The 21,191-nt window shown below is 35.0% G+C and overlaps 1 protein-coding gene across 1 annotated transcript; it reads left to right on the forward strand.

Moving 5' to 3' along the window:
• The first annotated feature begins 711 nt into the window (after window positions 1–711).
• On the forward strand, window positions 712–10,978 carry LOC113762945 (general transcription and DNA repair factor IIH subunit TFB1-1-like). Its single transcript, XM_027306598.1, has 21 exons — window positions 712–918; window positions 1,220–1,407; window positions 1,542–1,620; window positions 1,892–1,950; window positions 2,061–2,124; window positions 3,168–3,294; window positions 4,990–5,065; window positions 5,492–5,584; window positions 5,888–5,932; window positions 6,575–6,631; window positions 6,760–6,915; window positions 7,113–7,178; window positions 7,553–7,676; window positions 8,378–8,434; window positions 8,566–8,693; window positions 8,771–8,962; window positions 9,051–9,164; window positions 9,257–9,334; window positions 9,586–9,633; window positions 10,350–10,418; window positions 10,708–10,978. Exons 2-21 carry the CDS (start codon window positions 1,318–1,320, stop codon window positions 10,789–10,791), a joined length of 1,806 nt encoding a protein of 601 aa, XP_027162399.1. The 5' UTR covers window positions 712–918; window positions 1,220–1,317; the 3' UTR covers window positions 10,792–10,978.
• Window positions 10,979–21,191: the final 10,213 nt, after the last annotated feature.

Genomic DNA, 21,191 nt, shown 5'->3' on the forward strand with positions numbered 1-21,191 from the left:
GAAATATTGGAGATTTAATTTTGAGAAGAGAGTCCAAAGTCAAGAGTTCAAGACTCCGACTTTCTCTATTTCTCTCCCATACGGCACTAGCTGTTGCCTGGAACTAGAAGATAGGGGCACTTTGAGTACCAGTCCATTGCTTCCAAAAGACCTAAGGCCCTCTTCATTCTACAGAGAACACCGAAGCTCTGTTCTTGTGTACACAACAAGAAGAAGAAAATCCAAGAAAAGCCAATCATTGAACCCTGTAAGTCTCACCACTATCACGTTCTGAATTAAAATTCTTAACTTTATAAACAAAGATAAAAAAGGGGACTTTCTTTGTGTTTTTTTTTATGTATTTTAATTGTGGTGAGTTTTGGATCAGGTTGCCAGGTTATTTGGACCTGCTATTTTTGAAGCATTCAAGTTGCAGGTTGTTTTCTTAGCTAGGAGATGATGAGGAGAAGCATCCAGATACATTTACACATAGTGATGTAACCTCAAAGCTCCCTGGACAAAATTGCCCCCGGACATCGTCACGGGTAATGTTAATTTCAGAACTTAAGAGCAATTAATTACGAAATGGTCACGGGTTAACGGATTAAATTATTTAGTGGTCAATTATTAACAAAAAATAGTTCGATGGCCAAAACATGATCTTGCTAATAGTTTAATGGCCGCCGAGGTTTTTTGCCCTACTTTAGCTCAGAAGTACATTGCCCATTTCACCCAACAACGCGGACTCCTCTGCTTCTCGCCGCGCACTCACCGGCGTCTTCCGCGACATCGAAGCATCAGTCGCCATTCACCTTCTCCTTCCTTGCTTTCAATCACCTTCTCCGTTCTTCCCTTGTCAACTACCTTCTCCTTTCTTCCACCCACTTGCTGTTGCTTTCTTTTGAGGGTTTTTAATGAGACTAGTTTGCCTAAAGATTGGTATGGAGATTAATTTCTTATTGTCCTTGGTTTATTTTCCTTTCATTAAGTTTGTCCATTTTATTTTATTTGTCACTGTTTTGGGATGTTTTTGGAGGATCTTCATTTTCTTTTCATAATTTTAGTAGAAAGGTTTTTTGATTTGGTCCAGAGTTGAAACGGGTTGACTCGGAGGATTTTCATTTTTTTTTTTAATTGCTGAACACAAAGTTGAAGAAGTCTGCCTATTATAATAATGTTTTCTTGGAGAAAATTGCCAATTTCCCAATCTAATCGAAACTTCTGCTTCGTTTTGGTATAGGGCCTTGCTCAAGTAAAGGAGCATAAGGACTATTTTTCCTTTCCGGAATTGGATTCATTTTTTCGGTCTGTATCCGTGCACATTATTGTGCTGACTGTATGGCAGATAAGCAGCAGCAGGTGGTGGTTAAGAGAGCCAGGCACAAGTCATCTGTGAAGGACCCTGGAACACCTGGCGTTTTGAAAATGGTAATTTATCATTTATTTTCAACCAGTTAGAACTCATTTGGATAATTGCATATCTATTTAGTTGTTTTGTCTAACTATATGCCTTCTGACATTCTAGTAGTTATTTTCCATTTCTTTTTTTGGCTGTTTTGCAGACTAAAGATAGGTTTACTTTCATGGCAAATGATCCGAGTTCACCTGTGAAACTTAATGTAGAGTTCAGAACAATTAAAGGTGCTGCTGTTCTGCTGATCCTTTCTTTTTTAAGGCGCTGAGTTGTCTTGATTAATGTCCTTAAATTTGTGGAATTGGACTACTATCAGATGGATCAGTCCCTGGATTGTCACTTCAGTATTTGGACCAATAAGTAGAAAGAAACTATTAATAAGCTGGTCATGAAATCTGTATGAGTCCCATTTCTACATGCCCATAATGTTTTTTTTTTTTTCGGATGTGATCTGTCTAGCAGTGTAGTATAGATTGATGGACATGTTGAAATTTTCAGGGCACAAATTCACCAAGGATGGAACTAAGCAAGCCCTCCTTAACCTTACTCAGGATCAGGTTCAATATGCTTTGACTAGGTCACTTTTACTGCATAGCTGTAACTCCTGTAAACTGTTGCATTTATTCCTTTCGAGCTAGACGTGACTGTATGAGCTTAACTATGACAGGGTGGCAATTACATTTTTGAGTTTGAGAACTTCCCAGACCGCAATGTTTGCAAGGATTTTGTAGGTGGGATACAAGAGCTTAAATTACTCTATTATTATGTGCTTGACTTCAGTTGTACATATGAATGCCCTCTGGATCTGTGTTTAAGTGTGTATAATATCTTCGTGTATCAAATACGCACTGTAGATGCTTATAAGGTACACATGCATATATGAGTACAAACTTTTTTTTTTCCCTTTTTTGTTTATTTTTTAAGAAAAATCGGGCCATTGGTTAATAAGTAAAAATGAAATTCCCCTTCCTTTGTTTACCATCTAATTCGTACTTGTGCTCAGAACTAAAGTTTGAGAATTTTTTTTTTTTTTCAAACCATAATCACTATCCATATCTGCATCAAGTTACCGAAGTAGTCTGGTACTTGACAAATTTTGATTATTAAGCTGTTGTGAGCCTTTAGATTCATGCCAAACTTAGTTGAAACTTTGAAATACCTGTACTAATTGACAGCTTGGAAGTGAAAATCAGGACTTATCTGGTGACCTAGGTTCTTTGCCTCTATTTGTAACTAGCAATCAGAGCCTAGTAACTGACATCATGTTTCCAATTGATACCTTGATCCTACACAAGGATTGGCATGTGGCCTCTAGACCATTATATGAACTTTGGGAATAGTTGCTATCTGCTTCTGTCTTAATCTTCTTTTGGTGACTTTTAAAAGGAGATTCAATGTTATATGCACCATCTTGTAAAACGAATTCTTCATATGGCACGTATATATCTTCACTTGCTCATATAAAGTGCTATGGTCTACGTTGTTTGGTATAGAAAAGACTTACAGTTGAAAGAACTTGGTACACAACCAGGTAGTGAAATTACAGTTACTAATCAGTTATCCTGCACTCTTAACTTATCATGAAAATAATTATGGCTTTACTGTGCTGACCATTTGTGATGCTGACCATCTAGTGCTTAATATGTAAATGAGATTGCATTAACCATTCTTCATATGATGTCTATGCATTTGTACTTGGAACTTTTCAATTTTTTTTTAAATCTAATTAATGTATTGTTTCTATGGAAATAATGCATATCTGAATGAAGAACAGCCTCAGCTATTGCACTATCCGGAGAAGCTGGGAGAACAGTTCCTGAAAAATCTGCTGTTCCGATTCAAGATGAGCAACTTAGTGCGGCTGAAATGGAGCGTCGTATTAAGCTACTGCAGGAGGATAGGTAGAAGTGCTATACCCCTTTCCTTCCTATATCTGTGTAATGCTGCTGCATCCTTAATCTTATTGAGGAACATTTGTGTTTCATTAATATCTTAGGTGCATTGCTGCATTTTAGATTGATTATATAGAAATTCAGCATATACATTACACCTGGGAATTTTTTCTCTGACAGGAAAGGGGTGGGAAGAATACATAAACGGGCGCTAAGCTGTTCACTTTTGGCTGTTAAACTATTAACTTTTTCAAACCACCCACTCAACTTCTAAAGTAGTACACTTTTGGCTGCTCTGTCTAATTTCATACAGTTAATTTAAAGCAGATCATCTGATATGGTGTGTTGCTTGTTTGATGTCTCGATTGGCCAAAGTGTACCGCTTTAGAACTTTGAATGCTGAATGTGGGATATGAAATCAAAATATCTTAGTGGCCAAAAGTGGGCTTGCTACAGAAGTGGCAAAGTGGATAAATATTTGATAAATGGCTTCACTTAGATAAATAGTGGATATATTTAATCCACTCCAATTACAACGATTTCATTAATGGATCTAAATGGATGGGATTAAGTGGATAATGCCAAATCTTTATCCACTTAATTAACCATTTACTCCTAAAACCTAGTTCCTAGAATTTACAGTGGTCAAATTTTCCGTAGAAGTTCCTAGGATTTACAGTGGTCAAATTTTCCATAGAATGGTCGGCTACTACTGCATGTCTAATTCATTAATTTCCAAAAGGAAGTTTGAATTGAATTTGGCAATGTTGCCAAGCTCTGACTGTCTCATTTTGCTTCGATTTCTTTCTGAGTTCCACTAATTACGAATAACTCTCTTTGAGAGGGCATATTGCTATCTTTGTGTGTGACTGCATCTTTTTGCATGAAAGAAAGTGTGTGCCACTGTGTTTGCAGGTGAGGTGGGATCCTGTAATTGTTTTCATGCGTGTTTGAGTGTGTGAGTGTGGGTGTGTGTGTGTGGGGAGAGGACTTATTTTTTTTTTTTTTCATTTTTTGATGAATTTATATGGATGACATGTATAATCCATTTAAAGTTGTAACTTAACTAAGTTTAAATTGCCATCTGTTTAAAGTCATAGTTTCTCTCAGCCATCCAAATCCGTTTAAGATGGGTTTATGTGGATTGATGTGTGGATACAAATGCAAACTGCCACCTCTAGGATCGGGTATTCCCTCCTCAGCCCCCAAAAAAGAGTGTCTTTCTCCTTTAGAAGCTCCTGCTGTCCTTGGCATTCTGATGTCAAAAGTACGTTCTCCTGTCCTGGATAGTTAGCTGTGTGATTGAGGGATTACACCACGGTAAAGTCTCTACAAAAGCTGGCAACAGTTGTACCCAGGTGGTCACCAAGTAACAGAAATAGTTTATATTTCCCAAAATTCACTATTACAGGATACTGAATCTTGAGTTGGTTGGTGACATGTGACCACTTTAGAACTGCTATATTTGAAAAAACTCTCTTGCAGAAGCAGATAAATATTGCGTTTGTCATCCTAACCTTAACATAGATAATCTTGAATTTTATCTGGTTGACTGAGTTTCAAATTGGTTTATCTATCTGGTTGACTGAGTCTGTATTGGTTTTAACTGATATTAAGATTGCTAGAATTGTCTTTCATTTGATTAGAAATGGCTCTGTATCACAAATACTTTTTTGGTTAACATAACTGAAAATTCACTGGCAGTGATTTACAGAAACTTCACAAGCAATTTGTGATTGGAGGTATCCTATCTGAAGCTGAATTCTGGGCAACGAGGAAGGTTAGTAACTGAAAAGAAAGTAAACAGATTTGATTGGTTGTTGCTTTTGGACATGTATATACTGTATTTTTATCTTTCTCTGGACAACATTCACAATAGTCACTTATAAGAGGATAAGTTTTTGATTTCATATATGGGAGCATCGCTCTGCGACACCATTGCATTTTATGTCCATGAGAAGGTATTCAAGAATTGGAAAGAGAAAAGTGTAAAGGAGCATAACTATGAAATGCATTTGCTAGTCAAAATTGTACAAGACAAAAAAAATTCAATGTGAAGGCTTGTCCAGACTCCAGATAGGATCTGCATATTTTAGAACCTTTGTCAGATTTTTATGACTACTTATTGGTGCAGTTTCTTGACTTGGAATTATATTTGAATTCCGAATTTTGTGACAGAACCTTTTAATTTACCGACAACATGCAGAAGTTGTTGGAGCAGAATTACAGCAGGAGGCCAAAGCAAAGAGTGGCATTAAAAAATGATATGTGGAGTACCAAACCTTTAGCTGATGGTCAGGTATATTGTTGATTTGCTTTTCTTTGCACATTGCACTTGCATGTATCCTTTTCTTTTGTTTGCGCTTGTTGCTTGATAAGTTTATTCAACAAACTTACTTGTATCCTAATGGAATGATTCTCTATAACAATTAACTCTTTTACACGTTGCTTTTCAAATTATATATTTTTAACTGCTTTTGCTAGGAAGGTTTTTGGTTTTTGCATTTGTTTGTCAATATAAAGCTGATCCTTTCAACTTCTCATTGGATTATTTTGGTATTGGATGTACTGCTCCTGGTAATTCCTGTTCTTTCTTTTGCAGTCCAACAGAGTTACATTTAACTTAACACCAGAGATTATCCTTCAGGTATTGTGATTTTCTTTCATTTAATCAATCCAGACACTCTATTCTGCTTTGGAAGTGAGTAACTTATTTCAATATGCAGTGCTCTGTAAAATTAAACTTTATTTGTTTCTATATTCATGAATAACAGTAGGATATTTTGTTTAACCAAATTATTATTGCTGTACTTTTATGTTTTTGCATTGCTCTACGCTTATGGATATTTCTGCTTCAATTTCCTGTTCCAAATTTTCCAGCATAGGGATGTACTTCTTTTCCTGTTCCCTCAAGTTGTATGTGTTGACCAACTTTTGTTGAATGCCTATAATTTGTTCAATGACTTGGACTTGAACCTAGGTGCTCCTAATCTCTACTTATTCACAACAGGAGCTTCCAATCGAACTTGTAATAATTGAAAACCTTATCATTGAGACTGAAAAAATAAAGATGTTCATGAATTTATTTGAGTTCTAACCTATTTATAAGTATTTATTGAAATAGTGATATGAAGTTTCATAGGTAGGGACAGTTTAAGAACATGAGCTGGGACAAATGGAAAGAGTCTGGTGACAGTAGTTCTTTTTATATCTAAAATCTGTTCTAAAAATTTCTTTGCAATCTTCAAGATTTTCTCCTCCCTTGGATCTAACTTAAGGTCATCTTTAGATTTTTGCAGAGAAACCAGCTGTTCGCCAAGCATATCTCAATTTTGTGCCAAACAAGGTAGAGTTAAACTTGTTATTCTACCCGGGCTGATCTCTTCACCACAGACTTGACTTCTTTAAGCCTTTACTGATCTTTCCTTCAATGTTGCTGTGCTGTTTTTCATCATCAAATGTCTTCTTTGCCAGATGACTGAAAAAGAGTTTTGGACTAAATACTCGCGAGCGGAATACCTCCATAGTACAAAAAATGTCATTGCTGCAGCAGCAGAGGCTGCAGAAGATGAGGAACTTGCCGTATTTTTGAAGCAAGATGACATGTTAGTTAATGAAGCTCGGAAGAAGGTGTTCTACGTGAATGTCATTTTATGCTCAACTTTATCTCAGGAGTGACCTGCATTATGATGATTTGTTTTCTATGCTATGATATTTGCTTTTGGTTCTGTTCTCTCTTATGAATTTTTCTCTTAGAAGTACTCTCAAAACTTTGTGCTTGAATTGGTTTAAATTTGAATAGTTTATCCCTCTATCTGTCCTTTCAGATTAGGCAGGTGGATCCTACTTTGGACATGGAAGCTGATGAAGGAGATGATTACATGCATCTCCCGGTATGTGCATTGGCATTTATTTGTTATATTGGATACTTTAATACCTGCTTTATAAACTCTCTCAAGGTGTAGGCTGCTGATTGTTCTGCTTCTTGTCCATACTTCATTATTTGACTAAGAATGCAGAGTTCTGTTATTTTCCATGTTTGTCCATTTTGGGAGTGGCCAAGTGGCCAGTATCATTGCAAATGAGAACATGTTATTTCCTTATTTCTCCCATCCAGTATCCAAGTGGATGTAACAAAGTATGCTCAGAAAAATATTCTTTTTGTTACAACTCTAAGAGCTTCTCTTATTGGATTGGTTTTAGATTGAGGTATAAAGGGTGATATTGTTATTATGCAGACTCATGTAGTATTTTTTGCAAGATACAGGACCATGGGCTACCTCGCAATGACAACAAGGATGTTTTAGACTCGCAATATGAACCATACCGAAGATCTTTCTCACAACACCTCAACCAGCATGCAGCAGTCGTTCTTCAAGGGAGAGTTATAGGTAAAAAAAAAAATCCTTCATCAAAGTAAGAGAGAAAGTATGTAGAAGTGCTTTACAATGGGCAATTGTTTTTAAATACCATACACATCTCTGGTTTAAAGAATACAAACTGATTAGCATGTTTTCCTCTGTCTTCTGCAATTTTCTTTTCCTGATCATGCAACTGTGTAAGAGTGATTGATGGTGTGTAAATGTTTTCTATGAAAAGATGGTTTATTTATTCCACCAGTGGATGCCATTCTGCAGTTGTTTTTGTCTGCTTTCTTTCATCCAGTGACTAAACTAACGGAAGGGCGCCCCCTGCTTGGTAGTATTTTCCATTGGGACTTATTTACTATGTTGTGTCATTAGGACATTGTGACCCAAGGCAAAGTTTTTGACAAGATGGATGTCCTGCTGAGTTCCCCATAAACATGTATTGCGGTCATAGATGATTGGAATTATTGAAAAGCAATCGATATCAATCAATGGTACCTGGATCTTTCTTTCTTTCCATTTGTTGCCAACTAGTATTCGCTGCTAATGAAAGTCTGTTTCCTTTTAATAACATTTGTTGAGGAATCTCTTATTTTTCACTTTATAACAAAAGGTTTTTGCGGGTCTTTCTGCTTGCAGTGGTAGATTTCTTGTTTGGGATGAGTGATATGTGACTATAGAATGCTTTTTCTTGTGTTTTGACTTTTGTTGACAAATTGGTGTAGATGTTGAGCTAGGAGATACAAGATCTGTAGCTGAAGCACTTGCAAGGACGAAACATGGTTAATACTCTTCGTATTGTTGGTTGTTTTTTATTTTTATTTTTATTTTTGGGTTCTTTAAACTTTTATCTTGAATTAAAACTAAAGAACTTGTAGTTAAGGGTTCTTTGTACAATTTTTTTCCCCTTTAGCTGAGTTAGCTAAAGATGCATCTGATGTGTACTTGGACAAAGAGCGGTTAGAGAGGATTTCTCGAATGACTGAGATTGAGGATCTTCAGGCACCTCGTGACCCTGCAGTTGCACCACTTAGTATTAAGGTTAAATTTTTATTGTTTGAAAATCTTTTGATCTTCTAAATTATAGCTTCTCAAATTATTCTTTCTTCTTGACTCAGGATCCTCGTGACTACTTCGATTCTCAGCAAGCAAATGCTTTCAGCACTCTTGGTGATACTGTTTCTGGTGCAAAACAATTAAAATGTAGTGTGAGTACTCGTGAAGCATATTGTTCTTTGAAGGAGTGCATCTCCGAGATTAAATTTCAGGGTTTGACTGAGCCCACAATTAATTCAGAAGTTGCTTTTAAGGTGCTGTCATTTTCCTCACTTGTCGAAACACGTTGATTTGCACTTACGTTGACACAGGAATATAATTGCTTGGTGCTATTATATGTAGGTTTTGAATGGATTGGCTCAGAATATTTCAAGTAACAAGTATCATCTTGGGAGGAATCCAAACGAGAGTATTTTGGATAGTTTGCCAAAAATCACCAGAGAGGAACTATTACTTGTGAGTTGACACCAATAGCTGTAGTTGGGCTAATTGTGTTCATACTATTGTCTTATTCATGAGATAACTGATCAATAATCTGTTTGTTTCAGCACTGGTCATCCATCCAGGAGTTATTGAAGCACTTTTGGTCATCATATCCTATTACAACCAAGTATCTTTTAACTAAGGTAAGTCTAAAGAATTATATATGATGTGTCATAATAAAAATTCTGGAAACATCTATTTGAGGACATTCTTTCTAGAAATTGCTTGGTTATATGTCCCTTCAACAGTAATGAACTTGTTGGATGTGGCACATAATTTGCAATAGAGTTGTGTTGTCAGTCATGGATCATTTACTTATCAGCTTCTTCTAAAGATGACTTCTATTTGGATGATGTATTGTAGTTAAGCTTTTATGGTGCTTGTTCTTCTGTAGGCAACCAAATTGAAGGATGCTATGTCCCAGATATATCCTAAGCTACAGGTATTGTGATATTACGGATACAGGAGCTTTATGGATAAGGGAAGAGTAAAAGATGCTGATGCCCTCCCCTTTTGCTACTGCCAGCAGGCTCTTTCCTTCCTTGGGCAGCAGATTACTAGTCACTAAGTGTTAAGAACATCTTATTTCGTGATTCTTGCTGTTATATTTCTCCGAAAGCTTCAACTTTTGTGGTGGTAAAATGTTTAATGAAGAAACAAATAAAAAAGTTATCAAAAGATACATCAATTTGTTTTGTATGAATGCTAAGATCATCAATTGCTATTTCTTGATAATTGTTTAGTTCAGGAGACCCTTTTGAACTTTTTCCTCGTTCTTCTTAGTTTTTTGTCAGCTCAAGAGACTAAAAAGCCCACTATCTCTACCTCCTGATTTTCTCATGCCAAAAAGAAGATGAGCTAGTTATTATTCTAAACTAATGAAAGGTGGAAAAGGTGTCTGAAGCGCTAAAAAGGATGTGTTTGCCTAATTTATGTGTTTGTTTTTTTTAAAGTTTCGCACTAGGATCATGCATAATAACAAGCATATACTGTTTATTATTGAAGAAAACCTTGAATATAATGTGAAATAGTTAGTGCAGTATAATTGTGTGTTCTCGTATCTTTCCATAGCTGGCTTGGGTAGCAAATTTTTTTCTGCCCATATAAAAGCTGCTTTACTTGCTTCTAAGTTGATTTTTCTTGCATATAACTTTGCAGGAGATCAAGGAATCTGTGCAGTCAGACTTGCGACATCAAGTTTCGCTTCTTGTGCAACCAATGCTTCAGGTTATCTTTTCAACTATTTCATGAAATGTGAACATTTGTGAAACACAAAAGAGAAGTTTATTAGTTGTTTTGGTTAGATATATTTCAGATAAGCTGAGTTCCGTATACCCATTTTGTTACTGGGTATCTGGCATGAGCATGTTCTTGACTGACCTCCTGTATGTTACTTCAATATGGAAGATGACTTCATTAATCCTATTGACAAAACATGGCAAATATCCAGACATTTTCTTGCCCTTTTTTTGCTTCGACAGAGCAGTGTATTCATGGACCAAGCCTTTTGCTGCAGGCTCTAGACGCAGCTTTTGCACATTATGATGCAGATGTACAGAACAGATCGGCAAGGAGTGGGGAGAGACCAAATGGTTTCTAAAGAATTTTTTGTTCACCGTGCTGAGATACCGATATTTTGGAACAATTGTGGGCTACTGTGCAAATTTAAAAAATTTTGCTGATTTTCTCTTTGCCATTTTTTTACCCAATTTGATCTACATCGTGGATTGGTGAATTTCCATCGTGGAGTACGATACCTTGTTGCTTACTGTAACAGGTAAAATGCAGTGTCTTTTGTTCGCGGGAAAAGGGTTTGCCCTTTCTTTTTGGGGTAATGAACATGCATGAATTAATAGTAAAGTAAGAGTTACAATCCTTGGGCCCTCCAGGGCTTGGTCTGTTGGCATGGGGCTGCTGAAGATGGGGTGTTGTCCCTGGTTTGAGTCTCGCTGCCAGCAAGTTGTCGGGTGCAGGGATTAGTCTGCTGGATCCATTCTTTGCGAGAAACCCTAAAAAAAAAAAGGAGAGTTACAATCTTTGGAAAAACAATCTTGTTAAGTAATCTAAAAGGAGAAGAGCCAAACGCTCAAATTTGCAACATTGTTTCTCCCCTTTTGTGGTCGAAGTAACGTCTATTTCTACCATTTTGTTATGCAACAAATCTATATAGTTATGCTACAAAAGTACTGTGTGGATTCAAGTATGTATGAGAATCTTATTTATCTTTTTGATGTAAAAATGATTCAGGTAGATGTCCTTTTCGGCAATGATAAATGGAGTTTCTGAGCCAGTTCCAAAACATCCGCAAGCGTGTGGTACTCAGTCAAATGGGACAGCTGGGGGGAATGAGATCAGGGGCGAGGAAGGGTGTGACCAGATCAGGAAAGGGAGAGGGGGCGGGGGTAGGGGGAGAAAGAGGGGAGGTGGAAAGGGGGATGGCTGGGTGAAGGGAGAGGGGAGAGAGAGAGAGAGAGAGAGAGAGAGAGAGAGAGAAGAAGAAGAAGAAGAAGGGGGGTGATGGCGGTAGGAGAGGTGAGTGTTGATGGTGGTAGGAGGTGGTGCTAGTGGCAATGGTGGTAGTAGGAGAAGGTAAGGGAAAGTGCTGGCGGAGGGAGAAGAGGTGTATGTTTTTGATATATTGGGATGTTTTTAAAAGCTTTGATCCCTCCTTTGATACACGAAAATGACTAGAATAATGATTAGAAAACATATATTGGGATGTTTTTAAAAGCTTTGATCCCTCGTTTGATACACGAAAATGACTAGAATGGAAAAATCTTTCTATTCGACAAAATTTTTCACCCAAAATATTAGGAAGAAAAATTTATCATTCTAGTGTCTAGCAAGTTAGGATGCAATATTCATTTTCTAGTGTTTGGTATAATCCATACTTGGATGTCAGTATTTGGTATAATCCATATTTAAATGTCAGAATAGAATACAATTAATACAAATTTGACTTAATTGCCCAAGGTTAGTTTATAGGATTTGTTACACTATGTTATTTGTTTATTTACATGAAATTTTGACATTTTTTGCTTTCAAAATAATTGTTGATTGATATTAAAAATTTTCAATTGTAATTTTTAGGGATAATTTTAGAAACCTTCTGACAGTCTCTCTCCCCTCCCTTGAGATTTCCAAAATATGAGATACCTCCCCTGACAGAATATTGGGTCTTATTTCTTATATCATCATGGGTAAAAGACTTAAATACCCACACAAGTTGCCAAATATTTCCCAATTATATGGACCAATTTAGCTAAGTTAGTTATAAATACGGTCATAATTTAGATTCCTTTAATTAATATCTAAAATGCCATGAAGAAAATGACGCCAAATTCAGGCGGCACTTGGTGATTGATATATGGCTTAGAAAGCTCCAAGTACAACAAGTCACTTCAATTAGTCTCTTTAAACCATTGTTGATGTATGGCAAAAAAAGCTTGATTCATGGTATGGAAAAGCTTTAGATTCTCACATTTGTTGAAGAGTTGAAGAACTCATTAGACCTCTTCCAGTTTAGTCTTTAAGAATTTTGAAAATTTTCAATATTCCTTGACAATCTATATTGATATAGTTGTTGTTTGTGTATGGCAGATTATATTTAGCTAATTTTCTATTTCTCGTATGACTTGATTTGCTAAGCCTCTACAAAATTATGCTTAGTTGATTCTATGTTTCTTGTATGACTTGGGTTGTTTCATATAGTAAGATGCCAAATTAGTGTGCTTAGCTCATTTATGTATGCTTTGTAAACGTGTGAGAGGCTACAAATATGCTAATTTGCTATTGAAAGTTGTCATTTACCTATAACTTCACTAATGCAAGAAAATGAGGGCATTTGTGGTATCAAGTTCTTTTCTCTCTCCAGCTTTCAATTTTTTATTGTTTTTATTTTTGAATCGGGTTGGATTTGGGACTGCCTATCTAGTTTTAGGGGAAGTTTTTGATATTTCGGAAACCTCAGGGGAGGGGAGTGAGACTGTCAGAAACCTCAGTGGAGGTGTCTAAAATTAGCCCTAATATTTAATTCATTCTAGCATATAAATTTTTGTGTTAAAAATCTACATTTGCTAGGAATATAATTAATTAATTGGCAGCGTAAAATATAAATTACATGAAGCCAAACAAATATAATATATTATAAATTTTATTAAGTTTTCAATTTTTCTATAAAATACAAAAAAATTCACACAATTGTTCAAAACGTCGTAGAATAAAGTACCTTAAAATATTTGTTTGCTACTAAAAATGCAAATATTTATTTTAAGTACAAGAAGGTAATTTATTAAGAAAAACTACATTTAGCTATTAATTGAGCTCACAAATAATCTAAAATATGGTGATAGAAAAAAGAGGTGATACAAATAATCTACATTTAAGAGGTGATGTCTTTAGTTTTGGAAAACTTTTGTTAAGGAAAGAATTTTCTAAATGACAAAAAAGACCATTCCAAATAAACCAGCTTCATCTCACTCTTTTTTTCCCTTTTAATGAAAAATATCTTAATCCCAACCAAATCAAAGACATAAGACACGCATTTAAACAATAAAGCATTATGATTGATATCCAATTCAAACAAAAATGCTGCTTTTTAAAAGAAATTCTAATCCTGTACTAATTTTCCTTCAGGAAAAAAATGCAATAAAAACACAATTAATTATGTATTATGTTGAGAAAATAGAGAAGTAGAGAAATTACTACCATGGGGAGAACCGACTAATCTACAATCTTCTAAAAGTTGGGTATATAGAGATACTAATTGGGAAGAAGAAGGAAAGAATACCAAAAAAACAAAAAACAAAAAACAAAAAAGGAACCAAACCCACAAGAATTGTTGATCTGTTAAAAAAAAAAATTGAAACCAAAACATAAAAGTATAAGGACTACTATCACCAAATCCTTTTAAAGATTTATCTCTAGATATTGCATAAACATGAAAAGAAAACATAGACATGATTTCAACATAATCCTCATCCAAAAAAGAACAACTTTGATATGAACTCAAATCTCCTAACTCCCACTCTTGAGGAAACGATCCGATCAGACAGCGAAAGGATCTATCATAATCAGGTTATAAACACAAATGAACCTCAACTCGTTGTTCACGTAGATAACGAACCTTGGTATAAGGGATGGAACCTAATTCGATCAGGGACCACTCAAGATAAATTAAGATTGGTAGAATGGGGCTACAATCAAACGCGATCTTTAATTAATAAACCAGGTTGAACCCTCGAGACAAACTCTAAGGTGTTCAAGGTCACTTCAAAGAATCCAAGACAAAACTCTCTCAATCACACATAGGTATTTCTGAAAATTCGTCTATCCTTTATTAACGAAAATTGATGCCTATTTATAGGCTTACAAGACTCAACTGCTAACCTAATTAGAACAAGGAAACTAACAAGACTTTGCACACAATTTGGAAACTCATGGCCCTTATCTCTTAAAACGGGCCGGATTTCTAAGCTAAAGACTAGCTAAGTAATCTACCAACTAATCAAAAACCACAAGATTAACAAACTAACTAATGATCAAGTCGAACCTATGCTCAACATTAGCTAATCACACGATCATGAACAATTCATAGAGTTAGCTAACTAACCAAACTAACGACTTGAACAATTAAAGACTCAAAGTCACAAACTAACAAACTTGAGCTCGGCTTTCTCAAGGAATTTGAAAATTGGATTTGCAACATGAATTCCTTGATTTTGACTCTATTCATTGGACCCCAACGAATCATTGTTGGATCTAGAAATAGAGCGCGAACGCCTCCTAGGATCTGTATCAAACTTAAGAATTAATTACAAAAAATTAAATTAATCAATTGATAGAGAAAAGAAACGAAGGAACTACACTTGTACTTTTGGTTAAGAAAAAAAGATGATTCATGAAGACTTTGTTCTAGTTAAAGAAAGTTAAATGTTCCAACCAATAAGATAAATATCCTATACCCAACATCGATGAATTAATTATGAACTGTTTGGGACAAAATATTTTTCTAAGCTAGATTTGAGATCAAGTTACCACTAGATCAGAGTGAAGTCAATTGATACTTATAAAATTGCCTTTCAAATAGGCACTTTGAATTTTTGGTAAAGCCATTTGGCTTTATCAATGCTTGAGTCACTTATGAACAAGACTTTTTAGCCATTTTGAGGAAATTTGTTAGTCCTACCATGGAGTCTCACTTACAACATTTAGAGTTGTTGTTGTCTACTTTGAAGGAAAACTAGCTATATGCCAAAATGTCTAAGCACTCTTATGCTCAAACTAGAGTCGAATATTTGGGAGATTCCATATCAGCTGATGGTCTGAGTATGGATGTTGTCAACATACAATGTGCTATGGCTTGGTCTATTCTAGTTAATATCAAAGCTTTGAGCGGCTTTCTTGGTTTAACTAGATGCTATAGGAGATTTGCATTTGAATGGATGTACAAACCCTTTCTTGATCTTGAATTAAATCCCTTAGATCATTGCATCTTACCAAATGTAGTATTGGCTCATTAATTGATCCTCGAAGATGAATCAATTCATTTTTGCAACTTAGAGCCATGCTTAACTAATAAAAGTCAAAAGTGATAAGATTATATAAATTCATCCAATCAACCCTTATTATAAGATCCTAATGTTCCAAATCCATAATTCTAAGACTAAATTGGAATTTATACTAATGGATTTTCCAAGTAATATATGGGCTGAATGCACGACTATTTATTGTAATTCTATTAGCCATGGATATTGTGAAAGAAGTGGTTTATCGATACAGTAGATCAAGATATTATACGGGCTTGTGGTTAATGAAACTATCTGAACTACCAATGTCTATCAAAATTCTTATGACTTGACCATTCAAAACTCCTATGACTGAAATAGACTTCCTTCTGCTAGCATCAGATAGGGCATTCAGTGACATGTTAGTCAACTCTCCTGCCCTTCCTATTAGTTCATCCTATTCTGCAATAGCATCCTCAAAGATGTTATCATCCTTTTCTTCACATAAAAGAGCATTGACCTGTTTGCCTGTGCATTGATGCTCAATCCAAAATTTTGTCCACATCTAAAATACAAACCATGAGTTCTCCTGTAGTGTACTTCTTCTACTATTAATCTCTTAGAGTCATTGTATGATCCCATTAGTGTCCACTTATTGACTGTTAGAAGGTAGGATTCTATATCTACTCCTATAACATTCCTTGTAGTATTTTAATAAAATAATTAAATTCTCAGTTAAATGTGCATGTTACAAGGGAAATAAATTGGTAAAATTTTCTGAAATTTATAGGTGTTTGAATGGTTTTTACTAAAGATATATTGTATGAAATTATGGCTTTTCAATTACATTGAGGTTTTGTAACTTACAATTCAAATTTGGATTGAATGGGTATTGACCAAAGAATTATTATGTGAAATTATGATTTTTCAATTACAATAAGTTTTTGTAATCTACAATACAAATTTCAATGTGTTTTGAATGGCCAATAATTTCAGCATTTACTTGGTATCTTATTAGTAGTGTAGGTTATATTTGTCTAATTTTTCTTCACCTATAAATATGCATAGTTGGGATGAAAAAAATACTACTACAACAACTTATGTTTTTTGAGTCTAAATTCACTATTTTCTATCTCATAATTAGGCAAGAAACAAAAGGTGTTTGTAGAGCTATACTCTCTTAGTTGTGGAGTCTAGAGAGAGTGTTAGCAAGTGTGGCTGGGCTGTTGTATCTTGGGGGTGACAAGCTAGAGAACCTGCTGCATCGGAGTTGATTCTTCAGCAGAGGCTTGAATCACCTTAAAGAGAGTGAGATACCCGTGCCTCAACCCTCCACACTTGAGTATTAATATATTGTTATTGTCTAATCTTTTTTTATTTTTACATATTTGTTTTTATTTTTTGTTCCAGGTGAACACCAATTTTAAGGTGATTCAGATCAAGATGGAGTTCAACTTGTAAGTCCTTACTATCAACTCAAGTGACTTGAGTAGTCTACCGATGGACAGAAAAAATGAGAAGATCTCAACCAATAAGATATATGAAGTATAAAACAATATTGTGAGAAAAATTCAGCAAAAAAGGAAGTTGTTGAATTCCATTGCTTGAATTATTTGTTATATAACCTTTCTAATGAAGTTCATAACTTTTATGAAACTTCTTATCCTAATATCAAAAACTTTTGGAAGGCTTAACAGGAAAATATGGCACCGGAGAAGTAGATTTGAAGGAGTTCAAATTACTGAATAATTACAACTTGTTGCTGCACTGGACAAGTTGCCATCATGCATTCTAGAAGAAATTTTAAAGGTGCCTTCTTAACAAGTAAAAGTGAACTTCCAATGGGTATGATTAATTGGGTCATTTACATTAATTGCAATAGATATATACTCTATTGCATGTTATAAAGTTGTGGCAAATGGTGGGGGTCATAGTAATTTTCTATGCTAATATGCATAGGACTTGATTTTTAAATGCGATATATGTTTAGTTGCATATCATTAAAGCATTAAAATAGTGGGGGTTATTTGTTTGCTGAAAATGAATGCAAAGAATTAGATTAATTACTTGAGGATACTCAATTAAATGACATGGATATATATTTTGAAAAAATATATATACAAATCTCATGTGATATCATGTTATAATTGCAACTTGTGGGTATGGATTTTAAAGTTGCAATTAAGTACAATATTAAATGACATTGAGTATCATGTTTTTGGATTTCTTAATCCTTTAATATAACGTTATATAATGTGAAGAAACTTGAAATGTGTATTTCATATTCTTGTGAAAAGAAATTCTATGAAAATTTCATAGAGATGGTGAAAATGGTTCCTAGTAGGTTATAGACTACTGGCCTACTAGATGAAATTGACAATTATTGAGAAATAAAGTAGCTCCTAGTAGTAAACTAATGGTCATCTACGTTGATGATTTCTAGTGAGACTAATGGTTACTAAGATGAAAAAAAATGAAAATATTGGGCCTTCACTTGAAGTGTATATAATTACTTGTATGGCAATTATGTAAGAAATATTCTCACAAAATATTGGTATTATCACAGTATTATTGTGTTATTGAAGAAATAATTTGACTCGAGTGTCAATGAGATCATATCTTTGTTTATATTTTTGTGATAATAGTAAACAACTCAAGTTGAGGCAAAGATATGATCAACCATGAGAAGGATGTGACTAAAGTCCATGAATCATAAATCACATGTAAGGATACCCAACATAATGATTGGAGATCCCAAGAGTTCGCTTCAAAGGGAAAAATGAATTACATGGTGATTTGAAATGGGTATGCACAAATTTTGATAAGCATGGTCCATCCTTATGCTATATGTGCATACATCCTGTAACGAAAGAAAGGTTGAACTATATTGCTCTTAATGAAATCTATAGCTCTTATGAGTGGGGTGTTTGAGTTACGGGAGCACCCTTGATGGATTTCACCTATATGAGTGTTCAGGGTGGGGCCGTCCTAAAGAGAATTGGGACTTGTTCTCTTATACACACATGGACAAACTGGGATTGAGCACAAGGCCGTAAAGTGCCAGCTTTATTGGCTCATGAGAACACCTGAACTATTGTGTGTGTAAGGTGATATCCAATATCCCAAAAGCAGCCATAGTTCAAGATTGTAGTTCACTATTGGCTCTGGTATTAGAAATCACCTCAACACTAAATATAGGTTTAAGGCACTGCTATCTATATTATATATGATAGTCCTTCCTTGCCATTTAAATTTTATACTATTTTATTAAAATAAGTGGGGATTGTTGTAGTATTTTAATAAAATAATTAAATTCTCAATTAAATGTGCATTGTGAGAACCTAAAAATTTTCACATTTTCTTAGCATTATTTTATTTCTTTGCCTACATTTTATACTTTCCTTGGAAATATTAAATTTCTATGCATTTTTACAAGCAAGTACAGTTTTAAAATCATTTTTCCTAGTATGAGTTAGTGTACGTTAATTTGAAGTGCGTTATAGATGTGGGACCCGCTAGTGCGATATAATTTTGGTGACTAAGTGATTTTTGTGCTAAGTGTTATTATTATACAAGGTGCTAGAGGATAATTAGAGGTTTGTATATGATGTAACAATTGGAAGCCAAAGGATTAGAGAAAACACTAGAAGGGCCAAGTGTTGCAAACCTATTGGAGGTTGGACTTTGACCTAATTTTCACCTTTACTAAAAACCAAATTTTGACCAAAAATTTCTTCATTTTTCTTGCTTCTTGGCCGACTTTCTTGAGGGGAGAAACAAGAGAGAGCTCTTCAATTTCTTGCTTCCAAACTTGCTCAAATCTTGAGTTGTAGTCAACCAAAATTGAAACTACACCATACAAGTGCTTATTAAGGAAGATTGAAGGAGTTGGTGGAGTGATTGTGGGAGGAAAGATACTAAGCTACCATTTTTTTTGAGTTTCCAAGGTATTTTTCCAAGAACCTCCTCTTTACTTCAATTAATTGCTAATTAGTGGTTTAAAGTTGTAGTTTTGGTAGTTTATGAGCATATTTCATAGTTGGAAGTAGTATTATGGAAATTTCAGTCTTAGGGTTTTTCACCTCCCCTGTTTTGACCGGTTTTTTTTGACTAGGTTAGAGGCCGAATTAGGCTTAGTACAAAACATGAAAGTTGTAGAGAATGATATTTTATAGTTACCTGTAAAATTTCAGCTCAATCGGAGCAATTTAGCCTGTTAAAATACCAAAATACCCTGACTACCCTAGGTGAATCCAGTGATTAGTTTTGAATATTTCACCAATCTGATCGTGTATTTTCACCTTGATACGCACTGAACTAGCATTTATCCAAAACATGAAAGTTGTAGTGCTATGTCTTAGCTTTCCAATGGCCCTGAAAACGCCTTAATCGGACTTCGGTAGCCTGAGTTATTGTCAGTTACGTATAGTGCGGTTAACTAACCCGAATGTGAGATTCTGGTTCGGTAAATTGAAATTTTGACTTAGATACACTACAAACTGGACTGAGTCATCTTCATCAAAGTTGTAGGCCTTTGTCTTATCTTCGACATGGTATAAATTTCACCCCAATCCAATAAGCGTATCTTTGATTGTGCCCGTTATGCTAAGCGACGGCAAATCTGTCTTTTGTTTTATAACTTAAACTTCATTTCCGGACATTTTCCTAGTTTGATTTTGTACTTGTATGACTTTGAGCCTATTGAACGGCTATTGAAATGAGATGATTTTGTGTATGACTTTGGGGCTGAAGAATGAAGCCATAAATGCCGGAAAAATGGGTAAATACAAAGGGCGTGCTGCCCAAATTTACGCTCGAGAACTAGATCGTTATACTTTCGACTTGAGTAAGGCTTGAGAGCGAATACCACGTGAACCATCTAGGGGATTTACATCTTCTTTTATCGAGGTATATAAGTTAGAATTCGGCCGAAACTTGTACCCTTGGAAAAATGAAATTTACGACTACTAGAAATACGTTTTCTTTGCCACTTCGACTCAAATAACGATTTTAAAGTTTTACAAGTAAGCATAAGTTTTACAAATATTTTACTTATGTTCTCTTTTCACTACCAAAATCATATTTATACTTTGTACTAGTACGTATTCGAATTTTCTTTGAATCACTTACATCTTTGATGGTTGAAGCATAATATGTTCTTTTGATTATATTAGGGTTTCTTGGTGATTGAGGGTGTTATCCGGAAGGATATTTTGGACGTTATTTTGCGTAAATAGGTGAGTGTTTCTTGTTTGTTATATTTTCATTGACTATGTGGCTTGTTCTTGATTATATGACTTGTTATGCACGAATGATAACATGTTAAATGTTTTCAATGATTGCTTAAAATGAGTTTTTTATGTGAGTGTGTACTTTATCGCACTCGACCTAAATGAATGTGAAATTTTCAATGATTAAATAATTAAATGCTAGTTGCGCATGAATGTAAGCCGTTTGGCTGAATTGGGCCCTTGCCCTTCGTTGCCGGTCGACT

Source organism: Coffea eugenioides, chromosome 2 (genome assembly GCF_003713205.1).
Source record: "Coffea eugenioides isolate CCC68of chromosome 2, Ceug_1.0, whole genome shotgun sequence".
Taxonomy (NCBI): Eukaryota; Viridiplantae; Streptophyta; class Magnoliopsida; order Gentianales; family Rubiaceae; genus Coffea; species Coffea eugenioides.